This window comes from Corvus hawaiiensis, chromosome Z (assembly GCF_020740725.1).
Source record: "Corvus hawaiiensis isolate bCorHaw1 chromosome Z, bCorHaw1.pri.cur, whole genome shotgun sequence".
Classification (NCBI taxonomy): Eukaryota; Metazoa; Chordata; class Aves; order Passeriformes; family Corvidae; genus Corvus; species Corvus hawaiiensis.
The window spans coordinates 33,518,975-33,535,092 of NC_063255.1; the positions used below are offsets into that span (position 1 = coordinate 33,518,975).

The 16,118-nt window shown below is 38.8% G+C and overlaps 1 protein-coding gene across 8 annotated transcripts in view; it reads left to right on the forward strand.

Annotated features, from left to right (window-relative positions):
- The window catches only part of SLC44A1 (solute carrier family 44 member 1), an 83,356-nt gene that overhangs the window by 56,498 nt on the left and 10,740 nt on the right, over positions 1-16,118 (forward strand). For 4 of the 8 annotated variants that reach the window (XR_007200785.1, XR_007200784.1, XR_007200786.1 and 1 more), the window contains exons 11-16: positions 114-270; positions 712-795; positions 1,860-1,997; positions 3,718-3,954; positions 5,538-5,819; positions 15,564-15,712. Coding sequence is in view for 5 of the 8 variants with exons in the window: in XM_048290768.1 (XP_048146725.1) it covers positions 114-270; positions 712-795; positions 1,860-1,997; positions 3,718-3,954; positions 5,538-5,819; positions 15,564-15,665 (1,000 nt within the window). In the remaining 3 variants the exon portion in view is untranslated. Of the gene's footprint in view, positions 1-113; positions 271-711; positions 796-1,859; positions 1,998-3,717; positions 3,955-5,537; positions 14,377-15,563; positions 15,713-16,118 lie in introns of those variants that run through there. The other 4 variants (XM_048290772.1, XM_048290769.1, XM_048290771.1 and 1 more) reach the window with 4 other exon arrangements.

The following is a 16,118-nucleotide window of genomic DNA, read 5'->3' on the forward strand; positions in this document are numbered from 1 at the left end:
ATGAGGATAATATATTCCTTTTCCACATTGTTTTATTGAGAATTTGTAGCACTTGTAGAAGATTTCACATAAATACTGATCATTCTACTTCATTTTTTTTCTCTTTTCAACAGGGAGAAAAGAAATCTGCCATTTACTCCTATTCTGGCATCTGTTAATCGCCTTGTTTGTTACCACCTAGGAACAGTAGCAAAGGGGTCTTTCATTATCACACTAGTGAAGATACCACGAATGATTCTCATGTATATTCACACACAACTCAAAGGAAAAGTAAGAGAAATAAATTCCATTTTCTTACCAAAACTCAAGGCCTGACGTGTTTACCTGTTTGTTTAGTCAATGTGGGAGGTTGGAAGTCTTGTTTAGGAATAGATCAAGGGTAAAAATAAATTCTTCACTATCAGGGTGGTGAGACACTAGAACAGGTTACCCAGAGAAGTTGTGGATACCCCACCCCTGGAAGTGTTCTGAGTCACATTGGATGAGGCTTTGAGCAACCTGGCCTAGTGAAAGGTGTCCCTGGCTGGTGGTTTTGGGAGTTCCTTCCAACCCAAACCATCCTATGAATATGAATATTTAGACTTTATAGGACCATGGGACTGATACAGATTGCTTAAGTTAGTAGGCTGAATATCAGTTACTGAAACACCAGGGAATATTTTTCCATAAAAACTCTTTATCTATGTTTTCCCACATTCTGTGCTTTTCTAGGAAAATGCTTGTGCTCGCTGTATGCTTAAAGCCTGCATCTGCTGCCTTTGGTGTCTAGAAAAGTGCCTGACATACTTAAATCAGGTAAGATTTTCAATATTTAAATTTTATGTAAGGGCTGGTACTAGTATATATATTCTCAGAGTGCAGCCTGATGCCAACACATAATGTCTTGTACTTTGGACCTGAACTTGAATGAAAACACTTCAGTCTTATCTCCATTACTGAAATTATACTGCAAAACACTACATTGACCTTTGGAATGTAAACAAAAACTAAAAATAGCCAATATTCATCTTTATGAACATGGTATCTAAACTTTATAACAATGTATTTAGTGGTTGGAGACATTCCCTCTTATGTCTACTCGTTCAAACTGCCTCTGAGTTTCAAAATATTTTTGCAGTGAGACGAGAATTAAGCTTTGCTAGGTGTAATATTTAAGATTCCCACAGTATAAGAACTATACAAAACATCAAATTGTCATCATTGTCTCCAAAGGGGAAAAAGAGTTGCAAAGTGCAACATACTAGCTGGTCCTTGTAAAAGACCCTTTGTAAAAGTGGGTTTATGGGCCTGTAGTTCCACCTCTTACAGATGTACATAAATACCTTGGTAATATCTGTTTCACTGTTGTTAATTTTTTTTGCTTGTGGAAATGTACAAAATAAAATCATAAGAAAGCATTTTAAACCCCTCAATGTAATCCTTGAAAACTGTCCTCACTAACCTTAAATGCAGTCTAGTTGAGTATCTAGAAATTATCTTGGTTGACTTGTATGACACTCAAATTCTTTTATATTTCCAGATTTCTTTTTTGGAACTATTTAATTTCTGTAGCTATGCTACCGTTCACCACCTCCTGCAGAGAAATTGCAAATTCCGTTTAATGAGTTTTTTTGAACAAACTAGTTAATGCATAAATTATGAGCAAGGAAGGAGAAGAATAGTAATTCTTTACCTCATATAATCTTCTGTCAGCTGGTTCATATTGCTTGATTCAACAACTCTCAAGGGAATTTTGGTTCATTAAAATCATATGATGAATGTGACTTACTCAGAAGCTGTATCTTCCCCCTCACCTTCCCCACCCTCTATCTGAAATACCTGATCGTTCTATGAACAAATCTTCAATCTCCTTTTCTCAGAATGCGTATACAGCCACAGCTATCAACAGCACCAATTTCTGCACCTCAGCAAAGGATGCCTTTGTTATCCTAGTGGAAAATGCTTTGCGAGTGGCTGCCATAAACACAGTTGGGGATTTTATGCTGTTTCTAGGAAAGGTATGTCTGCTGCATACAGTTGTTACAGACCTACAGAGAAGCAATCTTTCTTTAGCAATGGCTTGAACCCTAATACAAAATGCCTTAAAAATCCTGTTTCTTAGTGTGCACTTTATCACATCTAGCAGCATCCTATTAGGAAGGGACTATTCAGGATAGGGAGCATAAGCAGATGACCCGCTTAAACTTAGTAAAAGTGACTAGAGAGGAATAGCTGAAGCTTATGACACCTTTTCCATTATTTTTTTAGGGAGTCAAGAGAAAAGTGATTAGAAGTTCTAAGGTTTTGATTTTGTGGTTAAGACAGAATTGCAAGGAAAGGAAGCTTTTCTTTTAAATTCTGTTTAGGAAGGATTCTTCAGGTTTATGTTGAAAATTTGACATATTATTGACCACCCTTTATTGGGGTGACAAAATTGGACTGGAAGAGTACAGAAGCCTGCTATGAGGAACTGCCAGCTTAAGCAACTAAGTTAGTTCTACTCTGAGAATTAAAAGGAGACTAGAATAATTTCTTCAGTCAGTCAGCCTCTTGGGTCTCCAGCTGATGGAGACAGACTGTATGGAAATGTAATCCAGTGAATTATTTCTATCCTTTGAAGTGCCATAATTTACTGAAACAATTAATACCAGTCTTCTTAAATCACCTGTGCCTAAGTATTTGGACACTGGTTGGACTGATCTGTATTCCTTATTGCATTCCTCTACTTCTGTTAAATCAGAATACAGCGGGCTGAACTTTGAATCCAGTAATTAAGTGAGTAAGATGTGAGAAGGAATAAACACATTAGGGAGATAAAGGTGCTTGAGAGAACCTGAAATTACATAACAAAGTTTTACTGAGGTATCTGAAAAATGTTAGGAAATACCTCCCTGAAAAGAAGTCTCAGATTATTAGAAAAATGTGCCAATGACAGAAATGTTCAAATGAACAGTGCATATAAAAATTAGTATCAGCTGTAACAATGCTACACTATCAGCATCTCCTCTACCAGTTCAATGTGGTGTTTTCATAAAAGCTGACCTATGTAATGATTTTGTGTTTAGTTGCAGTTCATAATAATAAATTCAGAAATGCTCAAAAAGTTAAGTGGCCAATTAGTCCTTTTATTTTTGCCAAAACCACACTGGTACCCAGTGGAATATATGTTAGGGCCTCACACATAGTGTAGTTCTGTGGAGACTATTACATGAAGTGCCTCATGTGAATTCTGATCTACTTGCTCCTGTATGGACGGGAGATAGATATTAAACAAGCTTGAAAGTTGTTCCACTAGCAAAATGAAAAACATACCATCCTCCTTATACCTGACTTTCTCCCTCCACCCCAAATAAAAAAACCCTACTGCATGTTAGCTGATGCGCTGCATCAGGTTGTGGGGTTTATATAATTGACAGGATAAAGTTCTTTTTTACAGGAATATTGTATAACACTAGAACAATGACAGCAGAATATAAATGTAATCTGCTCTGAAAAATAATCTTTGTGCTGAAGGATGTGTAACAATTGACTTGAACCTGCTGAAAAATGAATTAAATGTCATTTTCCCCGAGGGACATGGTAGGAGGTAAAGGAGGTAAAGATCTTGTTACCTACCATGTGTAACCTCTAATTCTAACCCTGGCAGACCAAGAAGCATATTGCCTTAAAAAAAATAAACCAAACAAAAAATATCAAAAGGCTTCTGCCATTAGAGTTGCCTACCATTTTCTTCTTCAGGTCCTGATTGTCTGCAGCACAGGTTTGGCCGGCATTATGTTGCTGAATTACCAACGAGATTACACCATCTGGGTGCTGCCACTCATCATTGTCTGCCTCTTTGCATTCCTGGTTGCTCACTGCTTCCTTTCCATTTATGAAATGGTTGTTGATGTCCTTTTCTTATGTTTTGCCATCGATACAAAATACAATGATGGGAGCCCTGGCAGGGAATTCTACATGGATAAAGTTCTCATGGTAAGTTTCCCCTTACTCTCAAAGTCTAAGGATCTGGTTCCATAAAATAGGTATTTTGACAGTGGAATGAATGCACTAGCTGAGTTCAATATGGGGATTTTTTGGTTGTTTGATTTTTTTACCTTGCCATCTTGTTTATGGCTTGATCAGGAGACAGTGTCATCTGATAAGCATCAAATAAGGAATGATGCTTCCTTCCTGTGGTATTGGCTTTTATTTGCTAGCTGTTAGATGAGCAGTCAGCTTGCAGAATCATACTATTGGGTATCATGTCTTGTAAATGCCACAGTGCAAAATAGAAAGAAGCAAAACTAAGGGAAGAAAATTTGGGTTTTGTACTTTCCCAAGAAGGACCTCTCTTTGGATGTGAGAGAGAAAAAAATAACAGACTATTCTACCTCACACATAGATAGAGTGACCACAGTGGAGTTTTTGTACAGACACGAACCAGAATTTGTGTGACTCTGTCACACATAGAAACACCAGGCTTTATGTTCTGTCCTGGAGCCTACATGCTTTGTCAAGGCTTTTTGCAAGGCCATTTAATTTTGTTTATTTTTGTTCCATGTTGTTTTCTGTTCACTCTAACTAGAAACCAAGATGTAAAAATTCTGCTTCTCAAGCCCTTCACTTTGTTGTTGAGTAGGAAATTTCTTGACAGTGTTTTTAAGTGGCAGCTGTAGAATGTGTCTCTGTAAAATGTACCCTCGTGTAGGCTAGAGGAAGATTCTCCTGACTTCCTAGCATGATTTTTTTTTTATTACTGTGGGAAAACCATGCCAAGAATTTAGTGCTAAATTTTTTGTAAACCCCTACAGAATCTAAAGTATATAATAAAAAAAGTGGCAGCTGATGAGTTGCTTCTTAACAAAGAGTAACAGTAAAATGCAGCATGTTCTATCAGAAGAAAGCGCTGATAAATTCTAAAAGCATTGTGGGTTTCTTTAGTCAGCAGTCAATATCAGAGAACCCCAGCAGCTAAAGTTTACTGACATTTTCTGCAGAATTCTTGCCTTTAGGAGAAAAAAATTGCTTAAAATTGAATTAGCACCTTTTCTAATTTTCATGAAAAGGAGATTGTGATTTGGTGAAAAATGTAAGAGGTTGTATTGAGGAAAGTTAGGGAAATCACCCAAACCTTGCAAGTAATTACCTCCAAGTCCTTTTGTTTAATGGAGTTCTAACATTATGCACAGGATACAAGGCAGTAAATGGGATTCTGGTTTGTTTGGGGTTTTTGTTGTTATGGTTTATTTTTTGTTTGGTTTTGGCTTGTTTTTTGCTTTTTTTGAAAACCAGCCTTTTACCTTCTTTCCCCATAAAGGAGAGCATTGCAGGGTAAATGTGAAAGTTGTAAGAGCACACAAGGCAAACATTTGTCTGGCTTCCAGAATTAAGTGAGGGAGGCCTTTGTGGCTGTTTGGCAGGCTTTTTTGATACTTCATGGTCAAGTCTAAGCCAGAGAAGTGGGAGATGCAAACTGCCTGGATATTTTGAGTAGTTACATCTTGAAGTTCTGTCTTGAGTTTGATGTTTGGAGTCTGCTCTATGAAAGCACTTGTCATTTCATTACTGTTTTTCAGGAGTTTGTGGAGAACAGTAGGAAATCTATGAAAGAAGCTGGCCGGGGAGGTGGAGCTGAGGGCAGAGAGCTAAAACCAATGGTAGGTGCAGATGAGGAGGTGGCGATCCTCCAAGAGTTTCACTTTTACTTCTTCTCCCTCTTTGTCTTTACTGACTGCACTTCTTCAGGAGAAGTTTTTGTTCTCTGTATCACTCAAGATGTTCTGCTTTTTCTGTTTGTGAGCTTGCCTATCACCTGGATGGCAGAGTTTTTGTCACAGCTGAGACCATCTCCTGTAAAAGTAAGATGAAAGGAACTGTCTCATATGAAACAAATGCAGTATAATTTCATTAGGATTAGTGGCGCATGATATGTGGTATATGCAGACACCTCAATTGCTGAATAGTCTAAAAATAAGACGGCTCTGAGATTCATTGGGCTCTTCTTTGCCCTGAGATGAACAATTTTTGCTCATCTTACATTCCCTACAAAAGCCTGAAATGAAGAACACTGCTGAGTGCATCTGTTGTTGCAGAGTAAAACCAGGTATTTAAAGCCCTCACCAAATTATCTTACACAGTGCCAAGGAATTGGATACAGTGATTCCTTTCAACCTGCTCAAATGACATTTCTCCCAGTTGTTTGTTTTATTGCCAACTACTTATGTTGCTTGTCTCTTGTGTGCTCTTTCCATCTCACACTGTCAGATGCACAGACAGTGAACAATGCATCATTTATGCTTCTGCAGCCTGTTTTACTAATGGTGTGCCTGTTAGGAAGGCGTTGCATGTCTGAGTAGCCTGGAATAAGGAACACTATATATGGTACAGATAACAGATAGGAGGATAAGTTTGGAAGGTGGAGAACAGAGAGCGTATAATGGAGAGCCAGGCTGGGCAAGGTATGACTTGTCATTGTACATTATGACTTTGTAAGAGAGAGTATTTTTCCATCATCACTTTCTCAGAGTGTTTGGGGTCGTATTTCTATACCATGGGGATAATTTTTTAACCAAATGGAATCTAAATAAGTGTATGCTAACAGAAGAATTTATTTTTTCAACAATGTATGTGAAGCCATGTTGCATGAGCATTTTTTGACTAAGCTGGAATGGGTCCCTGCTATAGACTGGATAGATGTGTAGCTTTGCGTGTTTTGCTATTTCATTATGGCATACCAATTTCTAGATTTGCTTATGCCTAAATGCTGCTGTGTTTATACATATAAAAAACTAATTCAATGCTCATTTACTGTTTTCTTCTGGGAGTAATTCTAGCCGGTCAAGCAGACACTAACATTGGGATTTTCAAAGCAGCCTAAATGCTATATAGATGCAAATGTGTCATGAAAATGACTGAGAATTGGGTATGAAAACTCTCTAGTCATATGTACAAAAAATTCAGTTCAAAATTTTATGTTGAATTCTTAATTCAAATAATTGGTTTACCTTAAGTGGTTTTCCACTCATGCTGTTGTCAGAGCTGGCACAGGCTGCTACTTATACTTTTGTACTTGACTGCCTAAAGCTTGGATGTTAAAAAACTTTATTTACCCCCAGCCCTGTAAAAGCACAAACCAAGTACTTGCAAATCAAGGGTGGTCTTATTCTTAGAGGAATTTTTTTCTCGGCTCTTGAGCCTGGTACTGGCTGAAAGTTGTCATGGGACTGCTGGGGAAGATGCTGAGCACTTGGGGCACAGCATGGGAGTAGTCACCTGCTGAATTGCTCCCAGTTCTGCTGCTCATGTGATTGTCTTGTTTGGAACTGTTTGGGCCTTGTGGTTTTCCATTTTTGGGCATTCAGCTCCAGTTGATTTAACGTTGAAATACTAGGTTCTCACTTCCTGAAAACGATGGGACACAGCAGTTAAATTTCTGATACCTTTCCCCAAAGTACTGATAGATGGCCTCAGTTACATCTAGAATAGGATCATTCATGAGTCTGTTATGTATCAGTAGTACCCATAGTCCCAAAATTGCATGTCTGAAATTTAGATCAATGTTACTTTTTTCTCTTATTTTAAAAACACAGTCTTTACTGTTTTGCTTCAGTTTCCTTGAAATGCAGATATTTTTTAGATATGACAATTATTTCTTAAAGTGAAATGCCGATATTTCTTAGATATGACAATTATTTCTTAAAGTGAAATGCCCTAAGTGCAGTTGTATTTAAAGTAGATCTTAGTAGCAGAGATGAGGAAACACTTAGGATGTTCTGTTCTCATATCAGGGCACAACAAAAAACCCCACCTTTTCATGCTTCTTTCTTTATGGCTTCCAGTGACCCCTTTGATTCAGTTTCTCCTTGTCCTTTGGCATTTGTCTAAGACTGTACTGTATGACTTTGTTTTCTAGGCCTCTGGAGCAAGTTCATCTTGAAACTAGCCAGCCATATTGGAACCCATTGACATTCCAAAACAGTATATATATACATATATACATACATATATATATATATATATATATAAATATACAGCCAAAATCAGAGAAAAGGAACAGGGATTTAAAACTTTTTTTAACAATTATTTTTGTGAAACATGTACTCTTTTCATACGGGTGGCTTTTACAAGCAGCTTTATCATTGTTCCATTTCTTAAATTATTTGTTGTGGTCATGGAAATGTTGATTCTTATCTGCTCGATATTTTAAAATCTGGAGGAAGTATCATTGTAAAGATAATTTGAAATCATGACTGGGTTTAGAGACAGATTTCCCATGACACTGCTAATCTGCTGAGAGTTTTACTTGTTTAATTTATTTTAAATTTGCATTAAATTCGGGGCAGTGACGTACAGAAAACCTTAAAATCAAGGAAAGTCTCAAATTTAGATTTTCAATAGGTAGTTTCAGCAAGAATTCATCCAGTTCAAATGTGTTTGTAAGCAGTTATTTTACTTTACAGCCCTGGCAGGGTACAGTTTTGTTTACCAGTATCAGATATCACAATAACCAACTCCTCAGGTATTTAGGTGTGTGGGAGCCCTTGCATCTCCTATTAAACAGAACCTATAAAATGGGGACAGATAATTTTTATATGCAATTAACTTCCTGCTTACCCTACTTACCCCTCATACCCATTGCCCTCTATCCTCCCCTTGAGTTCAGTAGCCTCCTTCACATTTCAGCAGTGTTCCTTTGAAGGGTATGGATTCTCCATACAGGCAATTGAAATAACAGATTGCTAAAGCTTAGTCTTAGCCATACTCGTGATTAATTCATGACTAGATACAAAGATGCTGAGGATGGGAAGAGAGATGAACTGTACTACTGTACATAAAAAAGTACTGTATGCTTCATTTCATCTAATAAGAAAGCTCTGGGAGGTAGCAGGGATCATTCCTTGCCTGTTGTTTGATCCATATTTGTACATACTGTAGAGGGTGGCTAAAGCCAGAAAGGGCAGAGAAACATTCCTTTGGAAGTAAAACTGCCAGGATAGTTATCTGAAGTTATTAAATAATGACACGAGAACATGCTTTTTTATTATTATTAGATACATAAATTTATTTTCAGTCTGGAAGCTCACCAGATATGAATGCTAATATTCAATTATTCAGCATAGTGAAATGGTAAATGCTTAAGTGTATTTGCTAAGAATTAATGATCTGTCTATGCTATATATTCCTTTTGTTACCATTTTTTTAAGAAAACTATTTTTGTTATTGTAAAGTTAATATTTCAGAGCAGAATTTTTAAAATTATTGCACTAAATACAAGCTGTCTACAAATAATGATGCCTCAATGGTTCAATCACTCCATTCAAGAAAATCTTTTGAAAAAGAGTAAGAGCCTTTCTACAGAAGCTTTATGATGGAGTGGAGAGGTATGTCTAGGTAGAGACATGCACAACTCGTGTTATCAAGGTTTAGTAAGTAAGCAGTTATCTGTGCTTCCTTTCAGACTATCAGACTTTTAAATTGCTGCTGAAGGTTTAAAAAATCATGTAGTATCATGTAGCTAACTAGTGCTCTTATCTTTTGGCAATAGTAAAATGTTTCACTTTTGCTTCCAGAAGTCATTTGATAACTTAAATTTGTTACATTTTTTTTTTCTGTAAGCCAATTAAAACAATTTACACTTTTCATATCACAGATCCCAAACTATTCGAAAGGTATGAAAATAAAGATATGTTTGGAAAGGATAGCTGCTGGGGAGACAAAGAGCATTATCCAGTCTGGGAAGCACTTACTCATTTAGGTGAACTGTATCTGTAACTACTAGCATCAGGAGGGCTCTATAAGTATGGAAGTTGTAACTTACACATCTGTGTAAATGCTGACTGGACTATAGCTTCAGCCTAGGGATTTAAACTGGAGCACTAGTGAGGCCTCTCAGTGCAAGTTAGAGGTCAGACTTGCCCAGAAGAAACAGTGGGGCAGCCTTACGTTTGTGGAAAGGAGACATTCTTGCAGTGTCTAAGACAGCAGTGGCACTCAGCACCAGTATTTGTGTAGATCAGAGGGGTTCAGCAACACAAATTTAAAAACTGGCTTAGATGAATCCTAGAAACTGGTTTTCAAGGCTAAAAGTCTTATCAAGTACCCAGTTGCTTCCAGTGAAGCTAGTTTTCATCATGTTTGGAGGTTATTGGAGGTGCTTAATTAAAGAATCCTTGTATTCTGCTCATTTTGATAAAAAATTTCTTCCCTGACTGGCTCTGCAAGTTTATGTTCTCCGCTCACTGGAAGTCCTGGGTGGGGACTTTTCTCTGTAATTGCAACTGGGACTGCAGTTGGTAACAAATTTTGTATTTTTGTATGACTTGACTGTGCACCATTTTTATAGCAGTTTATCCTGTCTTAAAAATAAATTTGTTTATTTACATGGTGTTTAAAAGATACAGGCAACATTTTTCTATGGGTAGTTGTAACATTTAAGTGAGAAATCTATATCATTACAAAGTTCTTAATAAAAACGTGTGCACCATTCTTGAGTGTATATCCAGCATGCAGAGCTTTTCAGTCCTGTCAAAAAGGCATTTCATCCACACACAGGCTTTACAGTGGCCCTTTAAAGCTTTTGAATGTCCTTTGAAGTTCATTTGCAACCAAACTACAAGCTGCCCTCTTCCAGCTCTGTCTTGTGCACAGAGATAAGCAGAAGACAGAATTCTGAAAAAACAACTTTTCAGGACAAATTTAGACTCTGCTTTCTGTTCCTAGTGGGGATAGTGGAGTGGGAGGACATTTTGGCATGTAAATCCCGTACATAAATTTTGGCAGTAGGGGTACTGGGGTCTGCCAGCTGTGATGGATTAAATAATTTTTCTCATTGTTGGTTATTAAAGCCAGTGTATGGTCTGCTTTGTGGGAAGCAGTCTAGACTAAGTAGAGAGTGATGCTGCACTGAGAATAACAATGCAGAGGAGCAGACGAGACAGCTGAAACAGAGAAATCATCTCCTCAGAAAGTCCATTGAATTGAGTAGTGCTCAAAGACTGGAGATTTAGGCTGGACAGTTTGGATTTAGAAACAATCATTGAGATTACTGCTTCCCAGCATTTGGTTTCGGCATCATAGCCTCTGACCAGCTAGGTTTCAGAGGACAAAAAGCATACCATCCCTCAAATTGTTAATTTTTTTTCCATGTTATTTTTTCTGTTTGGAAGTTGAACAGCACCATGTCATCTTTATTGCTTCTTCCAGTCCTGCAGAATATTTTTTTGTTGTTGTTCTTTTGAGTCTCATTTCCATATTGCTCTCTGAGTAAAGGAGTGGCAAGTGTCAATGTCAGCTCCCCTTTGTCCCTTGATCTTACCACATTCCCTTTCACCTTCCTGAGGCAATGATTCAGGGTATCACCTGGACTGAATGGGAGGGGGAGTAGGTGCTGAGCTAAAGTCCTGAGGTGAGACTGTTTTGTTTTTTTTTTTTGTGGTATTACTCCATCACTGTGGTTAAAAGTGCAACCAATTACTTCTAGAATTTCATTGCTGCTCCACAGCTAGACTTAACACATCAGATGGCCAGCTTAGAATTGCATCTTCAGCTGTCCAGTAGCTCCCAGCTGCCAGAACCAGGACGGCCTTCTAAATGTGGCCTTAGCTTGGCATAGTAACTAAAGGACTTTCTTCAGTGGGAAATTGTGTCGTGGAAGGGACAACTAGGAGAACTGACAGTGGAAAATGCAGTTAAATGTTGTGGTGGGTTGACCACGGCTGTAACATACAATGGTACTCTGTTGCTTGCTCAGTCCCTGCAGCATGATGGGAGAAAGCAGTGAAAGGACAAAAAAGCATTGATATAAATGTAGTTCATTAAGCAAAGAAGGGGAAAGAAAAAAGCAAAGGCAATCAGTTACCAGCAGACCAATGCCCAGCCAATCTCCAAGCAGCAACGGCTTCAGAACCACACCCACCCCAGTTTTATTGGTGTTACATTATATAGTGTGGAATGTTTCTTCAGTCTGTTCAGGTCAGCTGTCCTGGCTGTGTGCCCTCTCATCCTTTTGCCCAACCCCAAATGACTGCTGGGGTGGTAGAGTGGGAAACAAGAGAAGGCCTTGACCCTGTGCAAGCGCTACTCAGCAACAGGTAAAGCTTTGTGTTATCAAAACGGTTTTGGTTGCAGATCTAAAACACAGCACTTTGCAGGTTGCTGAAAAGAAAATTAACTTCATCCAGCCTAACCCAGTATACAGGTCCACTTACCCAACAGTTAATCCAAGACTTGCTCCCTGCATTTCTGTACAGCATCTTCTCAGGGTGGTTACTTCTTTCTGAAAGGGCTTTTTTTTGCAGTAGGCAATTAGCCTGCTTCACAGTGCTCCCTTTCATGGAGGGAGCAGGGGATGTTAGCTCTTACTCTTTCAGCACATAATGGGGATATAAAGCAAAAATGAGCCCTTTCTGTATTAGTGTTCTGGCAATTGAGCAGCCAGTGTTGGAGACAACATACTTAATGTGCCCTCAGGGCATGCACTTTAGTGGTTTGCTCTGAGTGGTTATGACGTATTCTATGAATGTATGTTATAGAGTCAGAATAAAATGCATGTAGCAGACATATACTCATCACCATCTAGTGAGCATTTAGTTCAGAGTGCATATTACATGCTGTATTGAATATGGCACAGTCATCTTAAGAAATAGTCTTAAGATTTATAAGTAGATACCTAACAGCATTCCTGTTTTTTAAATCATGGCTTGGCCTGTGCAGATACTGTTTACTAAATCTAAATATCACTAGCCCATTGTTTCTTGAACAGCTTGTGTCACATTATCAACACAGAAATCCTATTTCATCTTTGTGAAAAAAACAAAAAAACCAACAAAATGACCCTCGTGTTTCCCAACACAAAACCCAAGAGAGTTCTTTGAAGCATTTCTTGCACTCGGCTTCTTTGTTGGGATGATGAAAGTTTACTCTAAATATTTCATTTTCAAATGCTCTTCCAACTATTTCATCTCTGCTGTTATTTCCATCACATAACAAGATTATGGAGACTAGTAAATCTATATTTCTTGTGTTCCATAGCAAATACTGTTCTTGAGGTACTTTTTTCTTTTATATTTAAAGAGATGAGAAAAGAGGTGAAACATGTCTCTTGTGATGTGGGTCATGTATAAAAGGCAAAATTTCTGGTCTGGGATGGAGCTGTGATGAGTCTTGCAATCTGATACAATCAAGCCAAAGCTCCTCAGAGACTAGGATTATGAAAATATTTCTCGGGACAATTGGTAGCACGAATTGATCTGAAAATACCTTTTTGGAGGCTAAACTATGTGGCATTCATTTGACAGACATCTGTTAAAATGGAACTAGCAGAAAACCAGCAAACACCCATCAGATTCTACTCCCCTGTCCTCACTGAGGTCAAGTCATCATATTTGAGTGTGATGAGCAGAATCTGGTGTTAGAAGCATTTGGTACTTTTCAGTAGAAACATGGGACTTGCCTTAGAACCAAAGTTGCAAGAATTCAGAGTAAAAGTACCAGCTCACTTTAACAGAACTAGCCTGATTTTGTTAATGGCCTCTCTAAGTATGTGACTTACAAGTAGATACCTAACAGCATTCCTGTTTTATGCTGGCAGCATAGGGGGCTCCCGTTCCTCAAGTGTACCACCTCTCTTCTCTGGCTTGAGTGGGAATAGGGACACCTTATTTCAGAAAGGCTTGGTGAAATTAGGACTTACTTATGAAATTAGGAATTAGGACTACTTATGAAACCCAGCAGAAGTTATGCACTGACTGGAGTTCCCACTATAACCATGTTTTTTAACTCTCAAATACCACATGTGCTCCATGTTAGTATTAGCTGGATCCCTCCCTGCTGCTCAGACTGAAATGGGAGAGTATCTCATTTGAAAAACAGCGCCACAGACAATTTCATAGTGTCTCCTTGGGGAGTGAGAGAAGAGAAAACAGAAAGATGGTTTTGTTTCTAATGTAGGCTAGAAAGCAGCTGCCAGAAGTTAGGTGGAGCCATGGAGACCAGGTAGAAAATATTCCACAGAATTTTTGCAGTAGTTAAGAAAATTCACATTCCAATTCAGGTATCTCACAGCAACATTTCCTGTGTCCTGCTTTTATTTTACTCTGGAGCTCTTCAGAGCAAAATGAAGGTGGAATCCTATACCTGCAGAAGAGAATTATTTCTATATAATGGATTGTGTTGCTGATTACAGAAACTACCCTAAGGAAAAAGGAAAATCTTCTGAACAGATTTTAAAGGCTTGACAGTACTTGCATTGTCATAGTCCATCAAAGCTTCATCTGGAAATGAATTTTTCATCCTACTTCACTCATACTTCTAACAGGGCAATCAAACCCCTGGACTGGCTTAGTGATGTACATTGAATCAAGATCAACTAACAAGTGCTCCTTTTTCCAGTGGAATGCCACCTCCTTTGAGAATGGGAAAAGTAAATGTGACACTGTTTATTGTTGTCTGGAGAACTTAAAGTATTTTATACTGCAAGCTGTGAATGCAAGAAGATAAAAGAAATTAACAGTGCTGATCTAATCTTAGATTTTCTGTGTAAACTGACGTGCCAGGATACTGATGCAAAACTGTATTTTAGTCTAAGAAATGTATAGATTTTTTAATGTATCAAAATAAAGTTTTCCTTTTAAGTAAGAAAGATATTTCGATGTCTTCCATGCGGTGTGTGTAAGCCCTGCTCTTCTTAACAATACAATCTCATGTTCCTGAGAAGCAAGCCAAATTTTTGCTGAAGTTTTACTTTACTCTGTCCCTGCCCTTTAGCTGAGTAGCTGCAGTAACACTGGACATACTGTCCAGGTTCCAAGAAAAGCATTTTGACGCTAATGTTTTCTGAGATGAGCGTGTGAATGCGGTTTGGTAGACCAAAGTCAGGATATTTTTGCTGCCTTTCTTCTCACTGATCCTCAGTGATCCTCTCACATCTGCTTCTCAGCTTCTCTCCAGCATGTTGGAAATTGCCTCTCTAGGCCAAGAGTGTCACCCATCACCATGTTCCTCAGCCTCTCTGATAGGCTACAGGGTGTGCTGAAGGTCAGTCACATACAGAAGCTGTTGGAAAGTTCTTCACTGTGGAAGGGGAGGTTGTGGTCACACATGCAGACAAGTCCTTGCTCATACCCAGGAAGTAGGACTCTCAGGGCTCATAAGGCTCTCTGGAGCATACTGGCTCATAACCTATGCTTTGCCTTACCAGGACAGCTATGGGGCAATGCACAGTAGGGAGGCATGAAGGAAATCTTGTTATGCATTATCAGCCATTCAAGCTGCATATCACAGCGTCTCTTGTGGCACTTTCTTGTTCTTCAAGGGTCCTGTACACACTCCCCACGGCACAGCTGTTCTAATGAGCTTGAATGTCCAAAGATGAATGGTGAGTAGAAGCAGTAACAGAGGCACATGCAGTCATAAAGATTCCTTCCCCTCTCTATCCCATAGGCACAGCAGATTTCTGCTTTTTGCTGCCATTTTCTTTTTTTACACTAATGTACTTAAGCCAAGCTGAACCATGTCTTCTGCTTCTATTACTCTTCACTGCAAACCACTTCAGTACTGCCTTTGCATAAGATGATTTACTTTATCTGGAAACTACTGCTACTTAGGCTGATGCTGTTGAGGCCGACCAGTCAATACCATCAGGAGGAAAAGGACCGGACAGCCCATCGGGTAGAACCTCTGCACACAGGCAGGGTCCCATGCTATGAACCCAAAGTGTTCTGCTGCGTGTCAGTGTTCTGCAGCTCCTGTGAAGGTATGTCCCTTTGGCTCGGAGTGTCTATTTCATGGTTTATTAACAGTGAAGCTGCTTGGCTAGATGGGTTTAGTTGCCTGGAGCAAAAGAGGCTCCAGAGATACCCTTCACCAGTAGAGGTGTTAGGGTCAGGAGGCACAAAACATACATGTTGTAAAAACCCTGTCTGGTTTCCACTGTATTTTGCCTGTGTCAGAACTACAGAACAGGAGTTGTTTAGCTTTTTTCACTCCCTCTAGCAATGAGGGACTGAAGCACTGTCTGCAGAGATCGATGCTCTGAAATGAGTTTCATGACTTCCAGGAGAAAAAAAAAAAAAGCAAGCACCTAAAGGTGGGCTGCAGAAGGCTAGGGAGAGAAGCACATGCAGAGAGAACAGAATGGGACATGGAAAGGAAAGGAAGGG